The 26,830-nt window shown below is 50.3% G+C and overlaps 1 protein-coding gene across 1 annotated transcript in view; it reads right to left on the minus strand.

The window, feature by feature from the left end:
- The window catches only part of XYLT1 (xylosyltransferase 1), a 307,532-nt gene that overhangs the window by 99,543 nt on the left and 181,159 nt on the right, over positions 1–26,830 (minus strand). Inside the window, exon 3 of the mRNA XM_036308029.1 lies at positions 25,299–25,806. Within this exon, the coding sequence (XP_036163922.1) occupies positions 25,299–25,806 (508 nt within the window). The remainder of the gene's footprint in view (positions 1–25,298; positions 25,807–26,830) is intronic.

Here is a 26,830-nt window from a genome sequence, read left to right on the forward strand (position 1 = left end):
AGGCCAAAGCATCCTAAGTGCACAGGATAGCCCCTACAGTGATCGAGTCAGCCCCAAATGTCCGCAGGCCACAGCTGAGAAAGACTGAGCAAACTTAACCCAATTTTGATGTTCTAGAGCAGCAGTCACCAACCTTTTGGACCTCACAGACCACCAGTGGTCTGCGGACCACCGGTTGGCAACCGCTGCTCTAGACCATTGACCTGATGACTGGCATTTCTCAAGGAATCCTAGCCTTGAAGAGCCCTGCATTGCTTCTTGGAGATCCCCAATGTGTATTCACACTTGAAAGGCTCTGGCAAGTTAAATAGCAAAATTAATCTACCATTTCCTAAATGTGTTTGACTACAGAAACCCTTTGATTAGGCAGTAGCCACTAACATTCTCCTGAAAGATCTACGATTGCTAACATTTATTTAGTGCTTGCTCTGTGCCAGCAGTGTCCCAGGCGTGCATGTGTACTCTCCCTTCAGACGTGTGTGTAGGGCAGGCAGTGAGGTGCAGTGACTGAGCGCAGGCTCTGTAGTCAGGCAGTGGCTTTGTGTCTGGGGTCAAACACCCTACTGAGCCACGTGTCCTTGGTAAACCCCTTCACTTCTCTAAGCCTCAATTTCCTCACCTTTAAATGTGAATGCATTTAGTACCCATTTCAAAGGGTTGTGAGGCTCAAGTTAGATAAGACATGTAAAGGGATTTATGGTGAGTTCTCAGTCATGTTGGCTATTGGTTCGCTGATGATGGTGAAGACGTGGCAGGGATGATGGGGACAGAGGTGATGGTGGCGGTGGCGGTGATGGAGGTGGTCATGAAGGTTATGACGGTTGTGATGAAGGTGATGACAGTGGTGAAGGTAATGATGGTCTTTGGTGATGAAATGGTGATGGTAGTGTTGCTGATTGTGGTGGGAATGGTGTGTTGATGGAGCTGGTGATGGCAGTGATGGAGGTGATGTGGTTGATGGCAGTGATGGTGTTGGTGATGGTGGTGGCAGCGATGGTGGTGAGGGTGAGAGTGTGCTCTGTCTAGATTGTCCTACCTCTTTTCTCTAAACCCGGTGAAATTATACTCACACCCAGTGATTTAGCTCAAAGACTAGGACACTGATTGCCTCCTTTGAGGAAACTCTTCCTCATTTCTGTTGTCCATTTTGTTTATACCTCAACCACACCTCTGTCTGCCATAAGCCATCGGATTCCTGTACCTACCTATCTCCCCTGCTCCACGGGGGCGCCCCTCCCCTCACCAGGCATTTGCAAAGAGTGGCCATTTAATAAATACACACTGATATCTAATGAGGGTAGATTACTAGGGCATCAAAAATTGCCAACTTGTGGTCTCCCAAACTCAAAGAAACAATGAGAAGGCGAGAATCTTGCCTCCCTACCTACTTCAAGGATGCCTCAAGGCAAGCCCACCCTCAGCGTTAAGAGAGGGGGCAGTGGCCGAAGACACGCTTCATCACAGCACGGGCCCTGATCATCCTGCTTGAAAACAGCGAGGGCTGGTGCTGGAGCTGCACACAGCAGAAGAAGGGCCTGGAAGAGAAGCAGCCTGGCTCCCTGCTGCCTGCCGTGCAGAGACCAGCCGAGTCCTGCGAGCAGAAGTATAAGAAGGAAGGTGCAGGGCAGGGGGCTCTCAGCATAGCCAGAGACAGGCCTCTCTTCAAAGCAGAGAGAGCAGGCGAACACTTCCTGGGCCTGCCCAGCCTGCACACAGGTTTTCTTGGCCCCACTCTCTGTTTCAAATTAAAATAGTTGTCAGTTAAGTCAAGAGATTTCAGACAAATATTCAGATTTCTTACTTCGGAAAAAAATAATGAGAAGAGTGGGCAAGCCTGAGCCTGCAATCCACACGGGAAGATAGTCTGGGGCTTCAGCGGGCACCTGTGCTAGTCGGTCAGCCACACTCCCCGCCTGCCTGCTCCAGGCAGGTACCATCTGCCCAACCCCTCAGGGTCCTCTGTGACTCTTGCATTAAGTAACACCGATATATGAAAATGCCAGCTTCCTACTGGTTAGGAGCACCCACCTGGGAGTATGGTAGGCTTGGCTTCAAACCCTGATTCTGCCTCTGGCTGGCTGGGTGACCTCAGGCAAAGTACTTACTCTCTCTGAATACTCGTTTCCTCACAGGCCGAGCAAGGATGCTGATGCCAGTGGCTCCTCCATACAAGCAGGACTCTACCAGGAAATGCACTGGAATGACCCCCACATAGGAACCTGTCTCCACAGTTAAGGGGGTCCAATGACTACCCCCATCTTGCAGGGGCGACCCTTGGGATTGGAGGAATGAAGTGACCTGCCCCAGAACGCCTAGGTCACCAGTGACAGACGCTGGGTTCAAATGCAGAGGGCCTGCCTCCTGTACCCAAGCTCATCACCACCACCGGCTCGAAGTGCTGCACTTCTGAGGCCATTCCATCCAGTGGCAAGATCCGTCCTCCGTTTCTGCTATTACAAATCTCTGCACATCCCTCCTTCCCCGCATATCGTACCCGTTCAGTTATGCCCTTGCCTCTCCTGCTAGGTTGTGAGCAACTCAAGGTCTTGTGATACTGATCTCTGCATAGCCAGGGCTTGGCACACCGCCATGCCCCGTCACCTGTTTGCCTAATGAATAATAAATAACTGTCTAATGAATAAATAAGCCTAATGAATAAATCAGCACATGAGAAATCAATCACATCAGCTATTGGGTACGGAGTAGATAGAAACAACAACAAAATAAAAAAAGTCAGCTCACTGACTAACTTCTTCTGACATTTTGAAAGATCTCTCTAGGATTATTATACATTTCACAGCAGCACTCACAGCACCCTCCACTTGGGAATCCACAAGCCACGCCGTGTGATAAATACAAAGAAAATCAACCATCTTCGCCCCTCCCCACCTCGAAAGCTCAACTCCAGCACCAGGAAAACGAACTCAGTGTTCTTTGGTGCAGATCCATGGTAAATGACACCTTAGCCCGCAGAGAAACGTCTGTCTGCAAGACTGTGTTAGTGATTATCCTTTCATCATAAAACAGATTATGCTATAGTAATGAATACGACCATAACGGTTTGCTGGCAGTTTAATCAATGCATTCCTCAACTGCAATTGAGCAAAAATAGGTAACAGAGGATCATTTGATCTCCATTTTTATTAATTTGGTACTATTTGTCTTCTGGTTATTTTAATAGTCTCTCATTATGAGAAAACGAGGAAACTCCCTGAAAAAAAAAAAAAAGGTGGAGTCATCTTGCTCCATTTTATTCACTGCTTTGTTTTAGTGCGGAAAATAGCTTATTTCAGTTCAGTTTGGAAATGGAAGTTCCTGAAACCTAATTAAATGTAGTTCTGGATTTCAGGGCAGCGGGGTGGGGTAGCGTAGGGTAGGGGGAGCTCCCTTATTCCAGACACATCAACTAAAGCTATTCAACTCACAAATTAAGCATGTTATGTTGAAAGTGACTTTGAGTTTGCGGAGGCAAATCCCTAGCATTTTCATGCTTGATTTTTTTGAGGATCTACTGTGTGCTAAGCACAGAGCTGATGCTCCACAGGCCTTCTTCCCAGTCCCTCCTCTGATCCTGCAAAGGGAGGTACCAATAGCCTCACTTACAAATGGGGTTCAGAGAGGTCACTGGCTTGCCCAAGGTCACACAGCTAGAAAGCAGCAGCCTTTCCTAAGTACCCCATCCCATGGCCTCTCAATATTCCTCATACACACAAGTGGGATCATTTGTTCTTCAATCCTCAGAGATGTGCTGCGTCATGGTAGAAGTTACACATCCGGGATACGGAGTGGAGGAATTATAACAAATGCTCTCACCGCAGTGCCTTAAAGGACTGTGTCTCTTGGTTGCAGGGCTTTCTGGCTGCAAACATGTTTGCCTGGTGCCTGCACGTGTTTGCAGAAAATCTGAGGTGTTGGTAACGCTGCACCTGGGGCATCCTCCAAGTGTCAACTTCTGTCCGAACCCAGTTCCCATGTTTTAACCACACACATCAGCCTCCATTATTTTGTCAGAGGCTGTACTGACGGGGAGGAGGAGAGAATACAGTAAAGTCATTAAGGGGTGGGGAGATTCCGAGAGAAAACTGGGGAGGGCACATCAGTTGATGGGATGCTTTAATTGCTCCTCGTCCTGGGAATTCCGGAAGCTTGTCCCCACTTCCACAGTGTGCTGAAAGGCGTCACCTGTCACCCTGTCGACTGCCACTGGGTTGGAAAGGCAAAGTCCACAGGGGCCAGGCAGTGACCTGCTGAGTGAGGAGTCCCTGGGATGAGACCCGGCTGAGCGGGCGACTGCGAAGGGCAGAATCCCCGTCGCATCCAAAGGAGGCGGCATCTCTCAGCAACAGGCAGATGTTGCTGCGTGCGGCACTACCGGCTCCGGTGGCCAGTCTTCCCCTTCATTTCAAGAGAAGCTGGAAACCTGGACATTGAAACGAGACTCTCCAATTTTTAATGATTAGCAACTGATTCTGAAAATGTAAACATCCAGCACGGCCTGCCAGCTCGCCTGCTCCAGTCCGAGGCTAAGAGTGCACGTCAGAGGTGGAGCTGCCTCTGAGCATCTACTGGCCTCAGTGGCTATCGGGCAGCAAGGAAGGCAGCGGACGGTTTGGTAGAGTGACTGATGGGTGCTGCCAACTGAAATGGAGAATGCAGAAGGAGGCTGGATGTGGTTAGGGGTGGGGTTGAAAAGCTGGGTGGGGTGGAGATGCCAGTGGGACACCTGAGTGGTGACGTCACGATCAGTTTCCTGGAGGCCGGAGGGCGAGAGCAGGTGCAGCAGGGTGGGTGCCCTCTGAGGCTGGGAGGGAGATTCTGTTCCGGGCCTCTCCCCTAGCCTCTGGGGCTTTATGGGCAATTTGGGGCGTTCTTTGGCTTGTAGATGCATCACTACAATCTCCACTTTTCCGTTCCCTGGTGTTCTCCCTGAATGTGTCTGTGTCTGTGTCCAAATTTCCCCTTTTTATAAGAGCACCAGGTGTATTAGATTAGGGGCCCACGCCAGTGACCTCATCTTAACTTGATCATCTGCAAAGACTCTACTTCCAAATAAGGTCACATTCACAGCCGCCGAGGGTCAGGGCCTCAACGTCTTCTGGGAGCAACAATGCAAACCATGATATCAACCTAGAAATTAGTGTAGGATTCTGGAACTCTGGGAAGACTCCTGATTTGGGAACCACCGTTCAATGCAGGAAAGTAAGATAAAGAACCACTTTCTGGTGAATATCATTCAGGGATTTAAAAGATTAAGATCCAAGCATCTATATACATAAAAGGCTAAGCGACCATCTGACTGTCCAACCGATAGCTATGATGCGCAATGACCACTAGGGGGCAGATGCTCCAACCAGCTGCTATGACGCACACTGACCACCAGGGGGCACATGCTCAACACAGGAGCTGCTGAGCTGTGGTGACTTGGCAGCTGCGGTTCTCGGGTGACTCACCTGGAACCAGAGAGGAGGGAGCCCGATTCCAAGGTGCGTCACCCAAGAACCACCCTCTCACAATCTGGGACCCCCAGTGGGATGTCGGAGAGCCGGTTTCAACCCGATCCCTGCAGGCCAGGCCGAGGGACCCCACTGGTGCACGAATCCATGCACCGGGCCTCTAGTGGGTAATAATATTCTCTGGTGACAAAGCTTAGTAATTCTCAAACGTTAGTGTCAGTAAGTGTAAATGATAGTATGTCGTAAACAAACAATACCTACAGTTATTTTTATTATTTGGAAGGGCTCTTAGATCTGTGTTTTTCAGTATTTTTCCCCCCATTCTCAATCCGGAAAGAAGCTCAAAGATATATTAGGGAGCCCTAACCGGTTTGGCTCAGTGGATAGAGCGTCCGCCTGCGGACTGAAGGGTCCCAGGTTCGATTCTGGTCAAGGGCATGTACCTTGGTTGTGGGCTCATCCCCAGTAGGGGGTGTGCAGGAGGCAGCTGATCGATGTTTCTCTCTCATCGATGTTTCTAACTCTCTATTCTTCTCCCTTCCTCTCTGTAAAAAATCAATAAAATATATTTAAAAAAAAGATATACTAGGGAAATTATTCACTCTTTTTTTTTTCTCCCCTTACAGCAGTTCCTGCCCTCCCCGCCCTCTGCCGAGCACAGCAGTGTATCCTGGCTGAAGATATCAGCGATGAGTTCCAGGTTTAAGATCTGTGCCCTTTGTCCTGGCAGGCAGTGAATTCGTTTTTCAGGACCTTTCTCGTGGCTTCAGGAAGTGCACGTGTAATTAAACAGAGCCGGGCCGGGTTTCAGATTAGCTGTGAAGTGTGCCTGTGGCAAAAGGTCTCTTCCTTCCTGAGAGAGCTGTGGTGTAATTAGAATCCGGAGACAGCAATCAGCAGCCTTCCTTACCAGCATTTTTAAATGGTGACCCAATATTCATCTGGACCCAGTTCTGCTCCCGGTGAGACCATGGCAGTGTCCATGCTGTGTGCTATCTGTTGGCAAAATTTAGGGGCTCCTATGGTGTCACTCGGATGGCACTGTGTTTAGCCAGTTCTGGACAAGTTAGCTGATAGCCCAGGTCAAAGGCAGCAACAGACTGTAAGTCTTAACGCACGTCAGTATTAAAGCACGCCAGGTGGCAGCCAGCTCCAAACTCCTCTGAAGGTCACTGTTCATTCATTAGCCATTCAACAAGCATTCGTTGTGCATCTGTTATGTGTCAGGCCTCCTGCCTTAAGGTAGCATCTTTCCAGTAGGTGTAGGTGTATCTGGGACACTGGCTGAGGGTTTTTATGAGCTGCAATGCGAGCATCTTTTCCTCTGACTTTCCCACCCATGCGCCCCCCCCCCCCCCCCGCCCCTCTGAGAGTCCACTGAAACCCCGGGGAAGCCAGTTGTAGTCTTTCCTTGTTAAATGTGTAAGTTATTCCCATTCATCAGTGTTGAAGGCAGTGGCAAGTCTGGAAAGTGTTGGAACGCGCCCTGGACTGAGCAGGCAGAGCTCTGTGTCTTAGTACAGGAGTCGGCCAACTTTTTCTGTAAAGGCGCAGACTGTAAATAGTTTAGGCTTTGGAGCCACGCAGTCTCTGCGGCAACTGCTCCACTCTGTTCTTGAGCTTGGAAAGCAGCCACCAGCAGTACATAACCCAACGGGCGTGGTGTGGTTTTACAAAAGCAGGCTGTGCGCCCACTTGGACAGAGGACTCCTGTCTTAGAGAAACCAGTCAACCCTGTCCTTGAGAAATCAGGTGTGGGTTTTCATGACACTGGACCCCACTAAAGAAATATTCCAAGTTCCTTTCCATGGCTTACACGGCCCTGCATGACCAGCCCCCTGTCCTCCTCTTGGTCTTCCTGGCCCACCGCACCCCCACTGCCTACAAAGCCCCAGCCCTCCACTCCTCCTTTCTGTGCCTCGTCATGCCAAGCGCGCAGCCGCTCCAGGGCTTTTGCACAGCTGCCCTTCCTGTTTTGAAAGCTCCACCTGAATTGGTTGGATTCCAGTTCCGTTCAGAAACTAGGAAGCTGTGTCCCACTTTCCTAGGCTTTTGCAAAATAGCCAAGAGGTTTACATTATCTTATTTACCTTTCAACATAATCCCCTGCCGGGAGCCGGTCCATGCTTGCTGTTTCAAGGGACCTGGCATATATGGCATACTGTTCTTAATATGTTTGCTCACCTTCTTGGCACTATGTGTTTTAACCAAGGTCTCTGAGAAAGGTTGTTTCCCCAGGTAGGGATTTTCCCCTGAAGTTAGGGAGGGAATAAAACCCCTCAACTAGGTGCCAGGTGGGTAATTAATCACTTTAACTACGAACAATCATGCTTAAGCTACATAATCTTTACTCCCTGGAATGGAGATAAGAAACGCCCTAACCTTTGTAATAGAGATTGATAGGATTGAATCAACTGGTATAAATACAGATGAAACAAGACAGCAAGACTCAGAACTCAGAATACAGAGCTTAGAACACAGAACTAAGAAGACAGAACCTACACAGAACCTACAGACAGAAGAACTTCGCTGGAGAGAACATGGCAAAAGATCCTGGACTGAACCTGACTACAGAAATTGGCAAGAGAACCTGACTAGAACCTGGTGACTGAACCTGCCTGGAGAACCTAGCGAGGGAACATGGCTACAGAACCTGGCTGGAGAACCTATCAAGAGAACATGGACACAGACCCTGGCAGGAGATCCTAAGCAGAACCTCTCTGGAGATCCAGACCAGAACTTGGCTGGAGATCCTGGCTGGAGATCCTGGCTAGGCTGCTGATCAACTGAACACTGTCTCCGCGTCATTCCTTCTTCGCCGACTCCGTCTACGCCTTTGGGGACCCCTGGACCTGCTGGGGTTGGACCCCGGCATATGGCGCCCGAACAGGGACCCCTAGGTAAGCGCCCCACTCTCGGGATGGATAGGACTCCACCGTAGGAGAGGGTGGATAGTCTTCGCCGACTCCGTCCACACCTTTGGGAAGCCCTGGAACAGGATTCCCCTAGGTAAGCCCCCCCCCTCATTGAGAACCCCCACACTCGGGACGGATAGGACTCCACCAGGGTACTGCAGACCCCCCTACAGAGGATAAGTAGGGTAAGAAGGTGGATAGTACAGAACTTAGATTGAGAAGATGTGCCATACTGAGTCCAAAGAAAGAAGACTCTGTATTGATTCTTAGATTGAGAAGATGTGCCATATTGAGTCCAAAGAAAGAAGACTCTGTATTGATCTTTAGATTAAGAAGATGTGCCATACTGAGTCTAAAGAAAAAAGACTCTGTATTGATCTTTTAACACATATGCTTGCTAGCAGAGGAATTAAGGTTACTCCCAGTCAGACAGAACGTTTTATACAAGAAGTATGTCCATGCTTTTCTGAGGAAGGAAAGGTAAATGTAAAGGCATGGGAGAAGGTAGGCCCAAGGAGCCTTATCCTTAACCCCACTGCAGCCTTTCCACCCCGGGAAAGTGCAGGATTGGCAAGCTCTCCCTGGGGTGATAGATCAGGACTCAGGTAATAGCGGAAAGCGCCAATCCTACTCTTAAAATGGATACAAGAGAGCATTTCGGGGTTTTCTTTTTAATGCCCGCTTTTAAAAAATAAAAAAGGGGGAATTTGCTGGGAGCCGGTCCATGCTTGCTGTTTCAAGGGACCTGGCATATATGGCATACTGTTCTTAATATGTTTGCTCACCTTCTTGGCACTATGTGTTTTAACCAAGGTCTCTGAGAAAGGTTGTTTCCCCAGGTAGGGATTTTCCCCTGAAGTTAGGGAGGGAATAAAACCCCTCAACTAGGTGCCAGGTGGGTAATTAATCACTTTAACTACGAACAGTCATGCTTAAGCTACATAATCTTTACTCCCTGGAATGGAGATAAGAAACGCCCTAACCTTTGTAATAGAGATTGATAGGATTGAATCAACTGGTATAAATACAGATGTAACAAGACAGCAAGACTCAGAACTCAGAATACAGAGCTTAGAACACAGAACTAAGAAGACAGAACCTACACAGAACCTACAGACAGAAGAACTTCGCTGGAGAGAACATGGCAAAAGATCCTGGACTGAACCTGACTACAGAAATTGGCAAGAGAACCTGACTAGAACCTGGTGACTGAACCTGCCTGGAGAACCTGGACAGAACCTGGCTGGAGAACTTAGCGAGGGAACATGGCTACAGAACCTGGCTGGAGAACCTATCAAGAGAACATGGACACAGACCCTGGCAGGAGATCCTAAGCAGAACCTCTCTGGAGATCCAGACCAGAACTTGGCTGGAGATCCTGGCTGGAGATCCTGGCTAGGCTGCTGATCAACTGAACACTGTCTCCGCGTCATTCCTTCTTCGCCGACTCCGTCTACGCCTTTGGGGGCCCCTGGACCTGCTGGGGTTGGACCCCGGCAATGTCCCTGACCACCATGTAGGCAGCCCCACTTCTGCAAGTCTCAGTTTCTCAGGATCCTGCCCAATGCACTACCAGGCAGAAAACCCCAATGCAGACACTCCCCCAGAGAAGAGCCTCATAGGATTCCAGATGCATAAATAAAGTCTAGAGGCTCAGCTCCACTGATCTGCTGGAGTCTTTATTGCTCTACAAATGCATTATTAATCAGCCACCTAGGTCCTCCCCATAGAGCCTTTAAATTACACTTAAATTCCTTGATAGGGTTCCATGCACCTTAATAGTGCATTTCCTGTGTTCACAGCAATAAACAAGGCGAGAGAGAGGGGCCTGGATAACCAGGTTAATTGCCCTTGGAGGTCTAGGCTGAGAAAGCAATGGCAAGAGTTCCTCTAAATTCTCTGGGTCCAAGGGCTGCAAGGCTAATATAGTCTTGAAACAAACAACACTGTCAAGCCAGGATCAGGAGCCAGGAGAGCGCGGCTCCTTCATGCCTGGCTGCCGGGGCTTGGCTTGGCCTCTAGGTCACCTTGTCAGGGCCCTCCTTCCTGGGAGCGCTGGGTATGAGTAGCAGAAAAGCCGCTTCATCCACCTGCTGGGGCCTGCTGCTTCCTTGGGCAGCTCTTACCAACTTCCAGGTTACGACAGGGGTGACTCTTTGGGGGTCGGGTGGGGGAAGAAGCGGATAAGTATCCTGCCTTCTGCAATTCTCTTCCCAACCTACACAGCTGGAAGCGCTTAGAGGTCAGCTCATTCTGAAGCAGGGGTCAGCAAACTATGGCCCTTGAGCCAAATCCAGCCTGCCTGTCTTATAAATAACATTTTATTAGAGCACATATTGAGTTGGATAGTTAAGACAGAGACCTTATTTATTTTTTTCTAAAAGTTTTAACATCCTCACCCAAGGATATGTTTTCATTGATTTTTAGAGAGAGAGGAAGGGGGAGAGAGGGAGAAACATGGATGTGAGAAACATTGATCGGTTGACTTCCATACACGCCCCGACTGGGGATGGAATCCACAACCTAGGTATGTGCCCTGACTGAGGGTCAAATCCGCAACCTTTGGGTGTACAGGACGACGCTCCAACCAACAGAGCCACCCAGCCAGGACAAACAGAGACCTTATTAATGCCCGGAGAAACCTAACATATGGACTATCTGGCCTTTTATGGAAAATTTGCCAATCCCTATTAGAAAGCATAAGTCAGATCTCGCCACTGTTCCTGCTCGAACCCATGGATAGTGCCTTCCTACTCTCGGATAAGGGTGACTCGCCCTCTCCTGGCCTCACCGCCTTTCTAATGGGGACCCTGCCTCAGGCGGCCAGTCTGACCTGCACTGTCTCTGTGGGACTTGGCTGTGTGTAGCCCTGGAACAAATCACCCATCCCCACCGATTGTACGGGAGAATGAAGCCTATTTCAGTGGTTACAGTGAGTCTGACCTGAGGCAATGCATGCTTGCAAAGGAGTTTTTTACTTTTAATCAGGATAAAATACATATGAAATTTACCATCTTAATCATTTTTAAGAGTACTAGTAAGCATAGTCACACTGCTGTGCAACCAATCTCCAGGACTCTTTGTATCTAGCAGAACTGAAATGCTACCCATTAAACAATCCCCATTCTCTCTCCCCCGACCCCTAGCCCCTAGCAACCACCATTCTACTTTCTGTTTCTATGAATCTGAGTACTCTAGGTAACTCGTACAGGTAGAATCATACAAGCATTTGTCTTTCTGTGACTGGCTTACTTCACTTAGCATAATGTCCTTACAGTTCATCCATGTTATAGCATGTTTGAGAGTTTCCTTCCTTTTTAAGGCTGAATAATATTCCATTCTATGAATAGACCACATTTTGCTTATCCATTCATCTGTCAATGGACACTTGGGTTGCTTGCACCTTTTGACTCTTGTGAATAATGCTGCTAAGAAGATGGCTGTACAAATATCTCTTTGAGACCTGCTTTTAATTCTTTTGTGTATAAACTCAGGATAGAAGAGCTAACTTTTATCCAGCACGTTCTAGAACCAGCCTCAGCATTAATACTTCATATAGATCACCTCATCCAGTCTTTACAAGGTATGAACTCTACAAGGTATTATTGTCATGAGAGTGACAAATAATTTACTACCCACACTGGGAAACTCTTCAGGGGGGAAAGGGGTGCTGTTAATAATGATCCCGAGAAAGCAGACACAGATCAAGACTGTTTTAGGAAAACTGGGATGTCAATCATCACCCCATTTTACAGATTAAAACAAGGCACAAAGAGGTGAAGTCACTTGCTTAGGGCCACCCAGCTAGTGTGTGGCACGGCTGGAATTCAAACTCAGGCTGACCGACTAAGCTTTCACTGTGAACACAAGTCCACGTTCATAGCACATAACCAGGAAACAGCCAGTGATCAGTACTTGGTGTCTAACTGTTATTGGCTCTTCAGACTGGGAAGAGGGGCCTTCAGGGAGGAAGGGGTCAGTAAGGGCTGAGAAAGATTAAGGGGTGAGTTGGAGGGATTCTATGCCCAGGAATGAGACTGGGGACCAGCCGCATGGAGGAGATAGTAGCCCATGGAGGGAGGCAGACACCCCATCTCAGTCACACCACCCTGGCTGGGACCACACTGGGGTTTCTAAACTAAGGCACTATGACATTTTGGAATAAAAAATTATATTGGAATGGAAAATTATTTGAGGGCTGTTCTATACATTGTAGAATGTTTGTCAGCATCTCTGGTCTCTACCTGCTAGAATCGAGTAGCAGCCTCCCACCCCCACCCTGGTGGTGACAACCAAAAATGTTTCCAGCTATGGCCAATGTCCCCTGGGGGTGGGGGTGCAATCACCCCCATCCAGAACCGAGGACCTGAAGAAAGGGCAGAATCGGAGGGATGCTCTGTTCTCCCACATCAGCGCCTCTCAAAGTGGGGTGTGGAGCAGCAGCTGGTAGCAATGGAACTTCCGGGGCCCCATCCTGGTCCTGGATCAGCACCTCTGGGGGAGGCCCGGGGTGCTGTAAGGAGCTCGTGTGCAAACCACTACCCTCCCTGGCCATGGAGGAGACTTTCTGGGATCTCGGAAGATTAGGAACTGGAGCTGGTACTAGTCTGAAGCCTGGCCAGGGCTCCTGGGAAGAAAGCAGGTCCCTTTAGGAGAATGAGACTGAGCTGGAAGCTTCCAACATCCTGTGTGTGAATAATACCGGACAGGAGGTGCTACCGTAACTGGTATGACATTTATGTGGATAGTTGGACAGTATCTGTCGAAATTTTAAAACAGACAAGCCTTTTGAGCCACCAGTTTCATTTCTCAGGATGTTCCTAGCAGCCAGTCTCAACTCAACATCCCCACGAGAATTAAGCGCTAATGTCCAGAGACATCGACTATAGCAGCAAATTAGCTTTTCTCCAATTCATCTAGAATGGTACTGCTTATGCACCATCTCTGGGGGAACTGAGAAAATAACCACTCACTATAGCAAAAGCCTGCGACAACCTCAATGTCCACCAGTAGGGGAATGGCCAGACTCCAGAGGAAGCCAGCCATGGCAAGGAATTATATAGGCGACAGAAGTCAAGAGGAAAAGAAACGCTACATAGGAAAAAAAGAAAAGGATGGCATAGGTCTCTATTTCCTGACAGAGATACAGGTCTCAGACCTAGATACATGTCTAAGTAAAAAACGTCCCAGAACGTATACATCAGTTTTATATGTTTTAAATTTTCTCATTTCCAAACCAGATTCTATATTTTTACAAGTTCCAGACTGATCATCAGTTTCTTATAATATAACCTCCCTCATAAGACAAACTCCCTTTTTGCCTGGGTTGGACTTAAAGCTCTAAACCAGTGGTTCTCAACCTTCTGGCCCTTTAAATACAGTTCCTCATGTTGTGACCCCCAACCATAAAATTATTTTCGTTGCTACTTCATAACTGTCATGTTGCTACTGTTATGAATCGTAATGTAAATATCTGATATGCAGGATGGTCTTAGGCGACCCCTGTGAAAGGGTTGTTCGACCGCCAAAGGGGTCGCGACCCACAGGTTGAGAACCGCTGCTAAACAAAAATAAGAATGTGCTTGCAGTGCTCCCCCATCAGGGGAGCCTGGGCAAGATAGATTGCCCCTTGATCTGCAGTGTCTTCTGGTTTTTTTTAAATAATGAGAACGCATATTGTCCTGCTTGGATAATTAAAGACATGAATAACAGACATGCTTTCTGCTTTATTTGAGCCAAGTTTTAGAAATTAAGAGAAAATCCGCTTTGCCTCCTGCTGCCCTGTCTCCTCACTGTCTTTCCCCCTTGGCCACTGGAAATGTCGCAGGGACAGCCTCCCAGTCACGCCCACCCCCACCCTGGTGGTGACAATGGCTTCCCATTCTAACTGGGCCATGCTCTGAGGTGAGCTGTTAATTTGCACTTTGTGGCTCATCCTCAATTCTGATTTAAGGCAACGAAACTCCTCCTTACAAGCCTGAAGAATAAATTCGTTTACTAATTTCGCCATTAAGAGTTTATCAAAGCGAGCACTATTTCGACGGCCTCCTAATCAATCACCATTTCCCATGTTTATCTCCTGCTCAATTTCTACCACGGGGCTCCATACACATCAATTTGCCTGATGCACTTCCTACATATGTTTTAAATTACTTGATCATTGTATAAATTTCACAGCCATTAACAGGCTCTAATGCCAGCATGGCTGACATGGTGTTAAAAATTGGATTCAATTCCATGGGGTAATAAATTGTGACCTAAATCCAATCTCTCATGGGTGACTGAAGAATACAATGAAAAATTATTGCTTTGTCATTTTTTACACTAACACACATATGCCCCGGCAACTCGAAACCAGCAGAGAAATGGGATGCATCCACTGCTGGCTATTTTTCACCCCAGATGGCTTTGCAGGCCAGGCCGGAGGGTATTGAATGGGATCAGCCCCCTCCAGAACCAGGGGAATTGCCTGGCTGCACGGACATCCTTGCCACACAGGGGTGTAGCTCTGGGAGCAAGTTGAACTGCACAGGCTCCTTCAGCCAAAGGCACGGCTGCTACCGCGAAGCCAGGGCTTGAGCACTTTGCCTCTGGCACCGAGTCTCTGAGCTCAGAGCCTGGCGGTGCCGCTGTGTGCTTTTAGGCAGATCTCCTCCCTCTTGGAGCATCCATTTCCTGAATACAGAGCTGTCATCAGAATAAATGACCTACTATGGCTAAAACGGTCAGGATAGTCCCTGGCATTTAGCAATCCCCAGGTAAAGGTTAAACATCAGGATTTAAGAGCAGGGAACTTTGCAGAGGCCTCAGCTCCCTGTTCTATTGGGTCACAGGGTAGGGAGGTAATGAGCAGCTAGAGAAAGGTGTTCACATTTCCTCTGCGTTTCCCTTTATCTCCGGAGAAACTCCATTAGGCATGCATCACATGCCGACTGCACGTTTAGTACAGGTGCCACATAGCAGAGAGGCTAACACGTGGGTTCTGAAGTCAGGCAGAACTGGGTTTGGGTCCAAGGTGTGCCACCTGCAAACGTGACTCGGGGCAAGCTCCTTCACCTCTCCAAGCCTCAGGTTGCCCACCTGTATAATGGGGCGAGGGAACATCCTTTCCTCTGGGGCTCTGGGGAAGGCTCGGAGAGCTCACGCATGGGAAGTGCTGAGCTTTGCACCTGGCGTTCAGGAAGTGCCTACGACACGTGAGCTCTCCATCCCAGGCTCTGTGCGGGGCTGCAGGGACCACGTGCACACACACAGACAAGACTTAGTGGCGGCTACAGACTCCAGTATGATGGGCAGTGTGCTCCGGTCAGGGTGGGCAAGGTGATTTGGGGGTTCACAGTCTGGCACCTCATGGAGACATGGGGAGGTGGAGTGTGGGGAGGGAATCACAGAAGACTTCCAGGAGGAAGTGATGCTGAAAGGAATTCCTAACCTTAACTGCCAAATAACTTGAGAGAGGAGAAAAAGCAAGCTGGTTTCACTGCTTCGTGCAAAAGGAGGGACTGGCTAGGCTAGGAAGAACTACAGATGAAATTTAGCACTTCCATCTCGCTCAGCCGCTTACAGGGCCAGTCCTGGGCTGCCTCTTTCTGCACAAGGTCTCTGTTTTGGGCACCCTGAGTGGCTGACACATAACCAGCTGCACCCAAAGGAAGGACTGCCTCAGAAGGCCAGACCGCTCTCCTCTTGCCACTCGCTACCCCATCCTGGGGCAGTTTCTGGGCAAAACGCTCATGAAAGCTGAGAAAACTTCCCTCCATGGAAGCGGGGCCACCCTGCCCACCCTGGAGGCTTCCAGAATGGAAGCTGCTGGCTTGTAACACGTGGTTGGTAAATTTTGCTGGCTGAATAGAGGGAATAACTTAAGCATCTCAAATACAATATTCTACTCGGCCACCTGAGGAGGCAGGAGAGACATCTAACAGCCCATTTTACAGGTAAGAAGTGAGGTGTAGAGAAAGCAAGTGCCTTGTCTGAGGGTTTTGCAGATGACACAGTGGTAGAGGGGGCCCTGATGGTCTTTCGAAACACGTCTGGTGCAGAGCCTTCCCCTAACTGGCATCAGCTCAGCAAAAGTGAAAGGGCAGGTGCCTCTGCTCCGTTCCTGCTCAAGGCAAAGACACAGGCCATCTAAAGCCAGTGATCTGCAGAATTAAAATCTGGCTGGGAGGAAGACAGGCTGGCCCTATTGCTCAAATTCAGAGCTCCCCCAGTTCCTCAACTACCCCACACCTGCTTCTACCTCAGGGCCTTTGCACATGATGCACCCTAGACCAGAATGTACCCCCTCCTGCCCTTCCCCTAGTTAACTCCTCCCACCCTTCATCTCTCAGCCCAACTAAAATCCAACACGTGTCTGCAGAAGCGATGGTCACTGTTGCAATTCTGCATTTATTTTGGATTCATGGGCTTCCCTGCCCAGGTTTAATAGGCTGCAAGCTCCACAGGACAGGGATTCTGTCTGTTTTCCTCCCAAGTGAATCCTCCATAGTGCCTGGCATAGATGGCAGGCACTGGATGGATAACTGCTGAATGAGTGAGCGGTGATGAGAGCTGGGACAGTCCCCAGGTGGTGGCTGTGCTTTGCAGAGAGACTTGTAAATGCTCCCTTCCCTTCACTTCACCCAGCACGCAAAGGTCTCTGCATAGCTCCTGGGGCCGGGGGTAGCCAAAGATGCTCAAAACAGCTGTGCCGTCTCTTGACGCCATGAGAGCAAGATCGAGACCTATAACATCCAAGCACTGGCTATGCAGAAATGAGTAAGCATCTGATGGGTGGGGTTTTTCTTCAAGCCCCGTGTGCAACCTGAGAGCAAGTGCTGTTTGCTCTATGGAAACAGATAAGCCTGCTCACTCCCGCCTTGCCAGGCCCCTGCAGCACACCAGTGGGCTCCTCACCACTCTCCCTGCAGCTCCCTCACCCGATAGTCTAGTGTCAACCCAACAGCCAGGGGTCCGATCCTCTGAAACATGTCAGATCAGAACCCCTCACCCCAAATCCCTCCGGTGGCTCTCCCACCTCACCCAGATAAAAACCAACTCTCTACTGGTCTGTAAGGCCCCGTCTGCTGCTCCAGCCATGTGGCCTCCTTGCTGGCCCCCATCATACCACTCGTTCCTGCAGCACCCTCCTTCCTTCCTGCTTTAGTCTTCTCCTTCTGACATAAGATACTTTTTATTTTGTTGTGTCAACTATCCGTCTTCCTCTTCCGGAACACAGACTCCATGAAGACAGCTCTGTCTGTTTTGTTCATTTCGTTCAGTGCCTGGCACAGAGTAGACTCTCATTAAATATTGGTTGACTGACTGACTGAATGAATGAACTCTGTATGTCCAAAGACTAGAACCATTCCATTTTGGGGCGGCTCAGGTTCTTAGCACGTTCTCTCACTAGGCCAAATCCATCTCTGAGTACCTTGCATCCACATCTCTCTTTAGGTCATTCAGAAATGGCCCCTCTGCCTTCCTCTCTTTCCCTTCGTGTGTCTGGCAATGTGCCTTTCCTGTTTGTTGCGTGCCCCCCATCTCTCCCAGGACGGTGAGCTCTGTGAGGTGGGGTCTTCTCTCTTGTTCATCGGATCCCAGTACTTTGCACATGCTTGGCACGGGGGAAGCTGCTCGACAGGCATTCGTTGAATGAATGAAACAAATTAAGTACATGTGAGAACGCTAAGGGGAAGAGTGATGTTCATGTTCATGATGCGTTTCCACAGGCACCCACAGGGTTCTCCTACTTTCTCCCTGAGACGCAAAAAAAGCAAGAGGATGTCACATCAGGGGTTCCTTGCTCACTGAGCAGCAGAGATACTTGTAGCGTGTCGACCACGGTGCCAGGTGCTAAGGGAATCGTGATTTTGCTCTGACTTATTAAAAAAGGAACTTGCCAACGGTGGCACCTGAAATTAGTAATCCCCAATTGCCTGTGACATTCCTGGCTATGTAGGCTGGCCTGTCAGTGTGCCCACATGCCCTGAGAGAGAAAGGGGGCTGTGCTCAGGGGAGGGTCGTCGGGGGAGGAATGGATGCAGGCATCTATGAGCTCCAGGGCTGGGCCCATATCCAGGCTCCACCCCGCCAGCCCGAAACTCTGGAGAGTCACCCCTTTCCCCAAAGCCTCCTCCTAGCCTCGGACAAAAGGCAAGCCGGTGAGTCAGGCTCTCCGCCAAGCTGCCCCAAGCAGTGTGGGCCATAAATGCATGGTTATAAACACACTCCCAATCCCCTAGGCCATAGATGTCATTGTGAGCACATAGAAGGGGGAAAAAATCCACCTAACCATGATCTGCTTGTCTCAAACACACCTGGCTTGGGGAGTGCTTACTTGTGCCTGAAGTTTCGGAAAGGGTGGGCCCAGATGACAGCCGGCAGGGAAGGGCATTCCCGTTTTCATCTCCTTCCCGCGCGCCTAAATCTTTCTGCTCTGCTCTCAGGCATGGCAGCGAGGGAACACACACCCTAATGACACGTTTGAAAGTGAATGGCAGGACTGAGCAGCTGGCGGAACACTCCTGGGGAAGGAGAGAGGGTGGAGGAGGAGGTGGGAGGGAGATGCAGGGGGCATTCATGGCATTTCCTGTAACTACACATTTAGCTTTCTAAAAAGCCCTTTCTTTATGATTCCAAGACTGGGAGGGGGAACCGCCACCATGCCGCAGGAGCAAAAGGCTACGTGGACTTGGCCTGTTGGGACTCACTTCCCAATGGGAGGCCCAAGGGGACGGTTGGCCACGCTGCCTGGCATAGACAAGGAGCTCAATAAATGAAGGATCAGGCTTGAGTGGTCTTTGTGCCCCAAAGAAACCCCAGAGCCGAGAACACCCACTGATGGTCACCCCATCCGATCCACTGCCATTGCCTATAGCTTGTACCTACTGCCATGCCTTCTCACTGGGACCCTTGCAAGAACCTCCCCACGATTCCTTGCGTCTACTCCTTCCTTAAAGCTACGCCAGATCAGAAGTGGGACTGCTGAATCACATGGTGCCTCTCATCAGGGCGGAGGCTCCATGGAGGCCCCCACCCATCTTCCTTAATGAGCCTGTGCCCTGAGCTGTGCAGGTCGAGGCCCTGTGGGACAAGGTATCTTCTGTTTTGTTCACTGCTATGTCCCCAGGTCCTGGAATAAGGGTGGACCATCATAACCACGGCTGACTGTTTTGGTGCAGCTATGAGCTAAGCATGGTTTTTACATTTTTAAATGTTTGAAACACATCAAAGGAATAAGGTTTCATGACACACGAACATTATGTGCAATTCAACTTTGGCACCCTCAACAACAGTTTTATTGGGAGGCAGCCTCCCTGGCCATGTGCTATGTACCGTGTGTGGCTGCCTTCACGCAGAGCTGAATAGCTGAGACGGAGGCCATACGGCCTGCAAAGCCTATGTCCTGCCTGGCCCTTTGCAGAGAAGGTCTGTGCGGCCCTGGCCTTGGCCACGGAATGAGGTCTGCTGACTTTCCCGGACTCACCACGCTCAGTCTCCTTCTCCTCCCTGGAAGCCCACGAAGCACCTTTGGGACCCGTTTTTGTCTCACCCCGAGGAACCGTGACTGCAAACCTCCTCTGTGCTGGGCTTTGTGCCTCCCCCAGCCAGGGACGGAAACAGTCCGAGTGGGTCCTCGGTGAACCTGGCCTTGGGAAAGCAGGCAGCCCTGCCCACTTGGCCTAGCCGCACGCGGGTCAATTTGGCCTCAGCACACCACGCCTGTTAGCGTGGCGCCTTTTAGCTTTTCACAGCTGTTCCCTCATTTCCTCCTCATGAGTGATACAGCAACAGACCCGGGAGAGAAAGCTGCGTCTCTGGCCGACAAATGGGGAAACTGAGGCCCATGCCCTGGGGCACTCAGAGTGGCCGAGCTGGCATCCACGTCTCCATATCCCTCCCTCCATACCAGGCTGCCAGCCACGCTTTCATGCTACTCGTGCTGTGTCGTCACCCCGCTGCCCCCAGTGTGTGGAGATGTGCAGGAGACAGCCCTCCCGCAGCTGGCGGTGCCATCTGCCAGTCTCTCTCTGCAGAGGCAGCCAGCTCCCCGCAGCCACCTCCGTCCAGAGCCCATTTGTCCAGAGCCTCTGGCCTCACGCAAAGGCTGCTGGGTAAAGACACGGACAGTTGCCTTTCTATCAGAAACCCCCTTTCTGTCCACCCTCACTCTGACCCTGAGCTGGCTTCCCCCTGTCCTGTGCGAAAGCTTGCAGCCCTGCAGCCAGCCAGCTGATTCCGAGTCCTCGCTCATCACTCACTGGAGAACTGCCGCCTCCTCAGCTGCTCGCCCCGAGCTCCCCCTAAGGCGGCAGCCACCCCCTCCCAGCCCACTGCTTTCTCCACAGCTTCTCACACTGCTCACCTCGCACTCTTCACCTGGCATCGGGGCCGCAGTCCCAGTGTCAGCTGGCACAGAGAAGGGTGAAGAAGGGCGGGAGGGACCAGGATAACCAGTGGGGCCTTTCTTGGCACATTTTAACTCAAGATGGAAGGAGCTTCCTAATGTGTTCCAAAGGTAATGAGGCAGGAGAAGCTGCATTACCTAGCTCCTGGCACCAGCATGCCTCTTACGGTCGAACAGTCTTTATTAGGAAAGACACTTATTGGGAAAGCCACCTCTGTCCCTCACGCGGGTCAGTGTGTCCCCTGTGGCCAGGGCGTCTGGGGGAGGTGTGGTCTGGGAAGGCTTCCCTGAGGAGGTGGCATTGAGGGTACAATCTGGAGTAAAAAGAGGTGATAGCCAGACAAGGTGAGATGGAGTGGGGGGCGGGCACTATGAGGGAATGCCTGAGGCACATGGGGCCACCTCTGAAGAACAGAGTGAGAGAGACGTGGCTAGGCAATGGGAGGTCACCATCGGAGCCGGCCTTCTCCTCTCCTCCTCTCCCCTCCCCTCCCCTCCCCTCCCCTCCTCTCCTCTCTTCTCTTCTCTCTGCCCCCCTCATGTATACTGCTAACCTCACTACTGCCAACAGCCAGGCACATCTGCTTTACAGGAGTCCCCTCTACACCAAGCATTTTATATGTACGATCCCATGTCAGCCACAGTCCTATGAGGATAAGGTACGAGGATTTGTGTCCATTTTACAGATGAGGAAGCTGAGGCACGGGGAGGGGAGGGCCGCACAGCTGGTAAATGCAGAACCGGGATTCAAAACTCAGGGCCTGAAGATCTCTGGATGGAAAACGTCTTTTTCCAGCCCAGGCCTCCATTGGCTTTCCAGCTGACATGGTTTCATTTCCATGAGCCATTGGAAGGTCCAGCTGGTGTGGCTGAAGGCCCTCAGGTGACTGTGGAGCCCACGGAAGGGGTAGGAGGCCCAGAGAACTGTGGGAGCTAGCGGGGTGCAGAGCTGCCTGGGTGGAGAATTGGGGGGGAGGGTTGGCGGCTTGGCTGCTACAGTGAGCACAGGGGCTCTGGGATTGGAAATGAGCCCACCTGGGGCCACCCTGCCCAACCTCACTACATCTCACTCGAGGGGTTGCTAATGGACGGTCTGGAGGTCCCTCCTTTCCTGGTGAAAGCCCTCCCCACCCCAGCTTCTTTTTCTGGGTGGCAGAGAGAGAAGTGGCCAAGTCACAAACACAAGCACTGTGTTCACAGGAAGCAAACCGTCTCCTGGGCTTCTAGACTCTTCCTTTTCTCCTAGTGGTGCTGGGCGAGGGGACAGGAGGTGTTGGGGGTGGGAGGAGCAGGAATCCTTTATAAAAGTCAACATTTAAAATCTATTTTCTTGCCTTAGCCAGTTTAACTCATTGGATAGAGCACTGGCCGTGGACTGAAGGGCCCCGGGTTTGATTGCCTACATCAGTTGTAGGTTTGATCCCCAGCCCTGGTTGGGTCATGTGCAGGAGGCAACAAATCAATGTGTCTCTCTCACATCAATGTTTCTCTCTGTGTCTCTTCCCCTCCCTTCCACTCTCTCTAAAAATCAATGGAAAAATATCCTTGGGTGAGAATTAACAAAAAAATAAATAAATAAATAAATAAAATAAAATCTCTTTTCTTTCTTCTGAAATTTTCCATCCTCAGGCCAAGAGGAATTGCTTCCTTAATTATATTCAACTTCTGGCATCATATTGGCTGAGGTTTGGGCCACGCTGAACTCAGCAAAATGACAAGCACAGTGCGTACATCTGTGTACGCACGCGTGTGCGTTATGTATATGTATGCATGTATTAAATTTCTCTCCCCTCCCACTTTCATTTCTTCATTTGCAGGAAATAAAAGGACCACTGGGCTGGAGCTCAAATCCTTCCTAAGCAGAGGCAAATCTGGGTGTCACAGTTTCCAGAAAGGGAACACAATCTCCGTATGGGGTGTAATTACATCTTAGCTTTCTGCAGAAGAATAGTTTATGGCTTAAATGCTATTAATTGTAAGCCATTTTGTTCCACGGGAACTTGTTCATTGATAACTATCCAATTAGGGTTATTTTGCAATTAGTCTATTCACACTAAATTTATTGCAAAAGGGGAGGCTGTGGTGCAGCAAATTAAAGCATTGCCGGGGCTGGGTGTGCAATGGCTCTTAAATGCCAATCTTATTAACAGTCCCGGAGGCTGTGCCACCTTGGCTGATGCAGCAAAGGCCACAAGGAACCCCCAGAAAATTCACACTGAAAAACCACACTAGGGGTGACTCAGTATGACCAGGAGAAGCATGGGAACCCTTGGCCTCCGCTGGGGACATCCCCCGTTTCTCCCCATTAATGCCCTCTCTTCCTCTTGCAACTAACTGATGACAGAGAGATACAGTCTGCAGGCTGTAGGACATCCCTGAGATTTGGCAATCTGAGCTACAGAGGAAGCTTTAGCCTCCAGAAGAGGGAGAGGCTCTGGAAAAGGATGCACACTCTCAAACCTGAGTTCTAAGCCCAGCTCTGCCATCCACTAGCTGTGCTCCTCAGGTCAAGTCTTCAACCTCTCTAAGCCTCAGTTTCTTCATCAACAAAATGGGTTGATAACAGATCTACCCCATAGCCAGTGGTTCTCAACCTTCTGGCCCTTTAAATACAGTTCCTCATGTTGTGACCCAACCATAAAATTATTTTCGTTGCTACTTCATAACTGTAATGTTGCTACTGTTATGAATTGTAATGGTAAATATCTGATATGCAGGATGGTCTTAGGCGACCCCTGTGAAAGGGTCGTTCGACCGCCAAAGGGGTCGCAGGTTGAGAACCGCTGCCATAGGCAAATGCGAGGATTCATTGCAATATAAGGTGAGAACAGTGTCCGATATACTAGTACAGTAGTACCCCCTTATCCAAGACCCCCAGTGGATGCCTGAAACTGCAGAGTACTGAACCCTATATATGCTATGCTCTTTCCTATACGTACATACTTATGGTAAAGTTTAATTTATGAATTAGGCACAGTAAGAGATTAGCAACAACAATAAAATAGAACAATTATAACAACGTAATCAAGGTTACGTGAATGTGGTATTATTAAGTAAAATAAGAATAACTTGGACATAAGCGAAACCAGGACAGTAGCTCTGATAACCCAGATGGCCACTGAGTGACTAATATACAGTGAGGACGTGCTGCACGGAGCGGTGACTCACGTCCTGGGTGGGATGTATGGGGCCAGCGTGAGATTTCATCATGCTACTCAGAACGGCGCACAATTTAAAACTCACAAATTTCTGGAATTTTCCATTATTTCCAATATATTCAGACCTTGGTTGACTGCAGGTAACTGAAACCTCGGAAAGCGAAAACACGGAAAACTAAGAAAATACAGACGAACTTGAGTGAATGTTGGAGTTGTCCCCACTGCACCTCACCCAGGGGGACACCTGGAGAGCTGGCCATGTGTCCTTCTAGGCCTCTCTGTGCCCTTGGCACACGGGGCTGCTCACAACCTGATCCCAATCCTTCATTCTGGGACCAGCAGTAAATAGAGAGGCTCCCGTCTGAAAAGAGGAGGCCTGGATTCTAGCTCAAGTTCAGCCTCTGGTTCAGTGGGTGACTCTGGATAAGCCTCCTTCCCTCCATGGGCCTCGCATTCCCGTCTGTCCGGTGAATAAACGGCATTGAGCTTTCTCTAGCCTGCTGTTCCCTGGGAGCCATTCTCACCACGCATCTCCCTTCTGCATCAGGAGAGATGCAGGGGCACAGCAGCTGCTCAGAAGAGGGAGGCCGCTTGGCAAAGTCTTTCTTGCCTGGCCTCTAGGCCCACCACTGCCAGGGGGACCGAGAGCCCCCGCCTCCCCACCCCGCCGCCTGGATCAGCTCTGCGGCTGCTTTCCTGGCGCTCTGATTCTGTCCCAACACAGCGCCTCTGTTAGAGCTCTGACCTCTCACAGCAAGAGCTCTGGTTCATCACTGGTCACCAGCACACACACAGAGGAGTGTTCACCTCTGGGCAGGGGAGAGAGAGAGACGGAGTGGGAGGGAGGAATAGGAAATGAGGAAGAGAGAAAATAGGAAGAAAAAGAGGAAAATTTAGGAAGGAGGGAGGGAAGAAAGGGATTTTAGATGTAGGAAAATGGGAAGTTTGATTTTCAGAGCCTCCAAAGTCAATGAACCAATTAGAAACCTTTCGGATCATATTCAATTACAATAACATCCACGTCAATTTTAATCCCGATATTCTGCTGAGACAGAAAACCAACTCTAGCGGCATAGTCACCTTGCCTTCTGCAGCTGCCACATGAGCCTGACTTCACTGTATTTCCTCCTTTGCCATAAAGGCACCTGGTTAAAGCTATAACAAAAGGTAACTTGATTCCGAAATACTTTTCCGTGGGAAACTTCAGAATTCAGGGGGTAACAAAGAAGTCAGGTCTTGTGACCTGATTTGGGGATTGAAAACCAGGGTCTCAGCAGGTGTGAGAATGTGAGCAGAAGGGGGCTGGGAAAGAGGGAGAGTTGGAGAGGAGGTGCCTCTCCCGGCCTGGGGGTGGGTGGGGTGGGGTGGGGGCAGAGCTTACCTTCCAGGGGGCAGAAGCGAGTCACCTTCTCTGGCATCAGCAGCCCCAGCTTGTGGCGGCAGTAGGTCTCCCCGATCTCCTGGCGGCAGTGCTTGGACTTGGAGCGGGACAGGGCGGAGATGGCCTCCTTGCCCGAGATGTCGCACTTGGGGGGCTGGTCATACTTGATCTCCGGGGAGCTGCCCCCGCTTTTCCTCGCGTGGGGCTGTCGGGGGGCCTCCTTCCCACGGCTGCTGTTCCCTGCGGCTCTCTCGCCGGGCGGCAGCACCTCGTTGGCGCCTTTGCCCGGGAAGGAGTGCCCCTTCCCCTTCTCCTGCTCCAGCTTCCTTTTCAAAAGCTCCTTCTGCCTGCTCAGGGGCTTCTTCGCCAGCTCAGGCTGGTGCTTCTGCTTCTGAGTCCTCGGGGCGAAGTTGCTGTTGTCCACATTCTCAAAATCTTTGGGGACCGAGTTCTCATTGTTGCTGTCTGTCCGCACTTTCTCTCTGGGCCGGTGAGAGAAGTAGCCGTCCTGGAGGAGGTGGGAAAGAGACAGGGAAGAGAAACTTTACTGAACGATCACGCTACGCAGGCTGGCCCTTGGAGAGAGGGGCACAGAGGTGTGGGAGTCTGCACCCTGGTTTCAGTCCCTGCCTTTGCCAAGAGCTTACCTTCAGGCAAGACTTTTCTCTCTGGACCTCAGTTTCCCCAGCTGGAAACATGAGATGCTCCAACTAGAAAGGAAGGCTTCCGCAAGCCCTAAAGTGCTATGCCTGTGAGTCCCAAGGCTTCTTATGAACCATACTCCCTTTCAAGGAAGTTTCCTGGACTGTCTCTGCCACTGGATTAGGGGCACTTTGTTCTAGCTTCCTGTTTAAATTCCAGCAGAGAGTGCCTTGATGGTTTATTCAAGGGCTGGCAATGCCATAATAAAGTTACAAAGGGAGAGAATATCGGTAGGATATTATATACATGCCACTGCCTTTAGGATGTATTCATAGAGCTATGCCCATAAGAGAAATAAGACAGTGCCAGCGTCAGTTCTGAAGGAGAGCCGTCCCTGGGTGTTTTGGAGAACGAATGGTCCTTGCAATGAATCCCAGCGGAGACGCAGACCTGCGACACTCCTGTGTTTGAGCTTTGGCTCTCCATGTCTCTACCTGGGGCAGAACGGATGAAGTCGCCTGGGTTTCAAGAGAAGGGCCAGGAGTCATTCAGGAGACAATGCGCGGGGTGCATCTTTCCAGGAAGGCAGGCGCCCCATACTCAGCTCCTCCCCGGGTCATCTCTAAAGCATGTCCCTCCTGCGGACACCCACTGCCAAGGCCTTGACCTGAATGAGTACCCACGGTCCTAAAGCGAGCCCTCCGGGAGACCTCTGAAGCCACAGGGAACACTAATTGGTTCCATAAATCTACGCCGTTGCTGCAGAAATGCATTGAACGCGTTGCTGTAGAAACTCTGAGGGAAGGCTTCCCCCTGAGTTTTCCTAAATGCGCCTCCAAAGGGCTCCCGAGGACGGGAATGGTCGGGATGGACAGTGGAAGCAGCGCTGG

The sequence above is a fragment of the Myotis myotis genome, unplaced genomic scaffold (genome assembly GCF_014108235.1).
Source record: "Myotis myotis isolate mMyoMyo1 unplaced genomic scaffold, mMyoMyo1.p scaffold_m19_p_5, whole genome shotgun sequence".
In the NCBI taxonomy this organism is placed as follows: Eukaryota; Metazoa; Chordata; class Mammalia; order Chiroptera; family Vespertilionidae; genus Myotis; species Myotis myotis.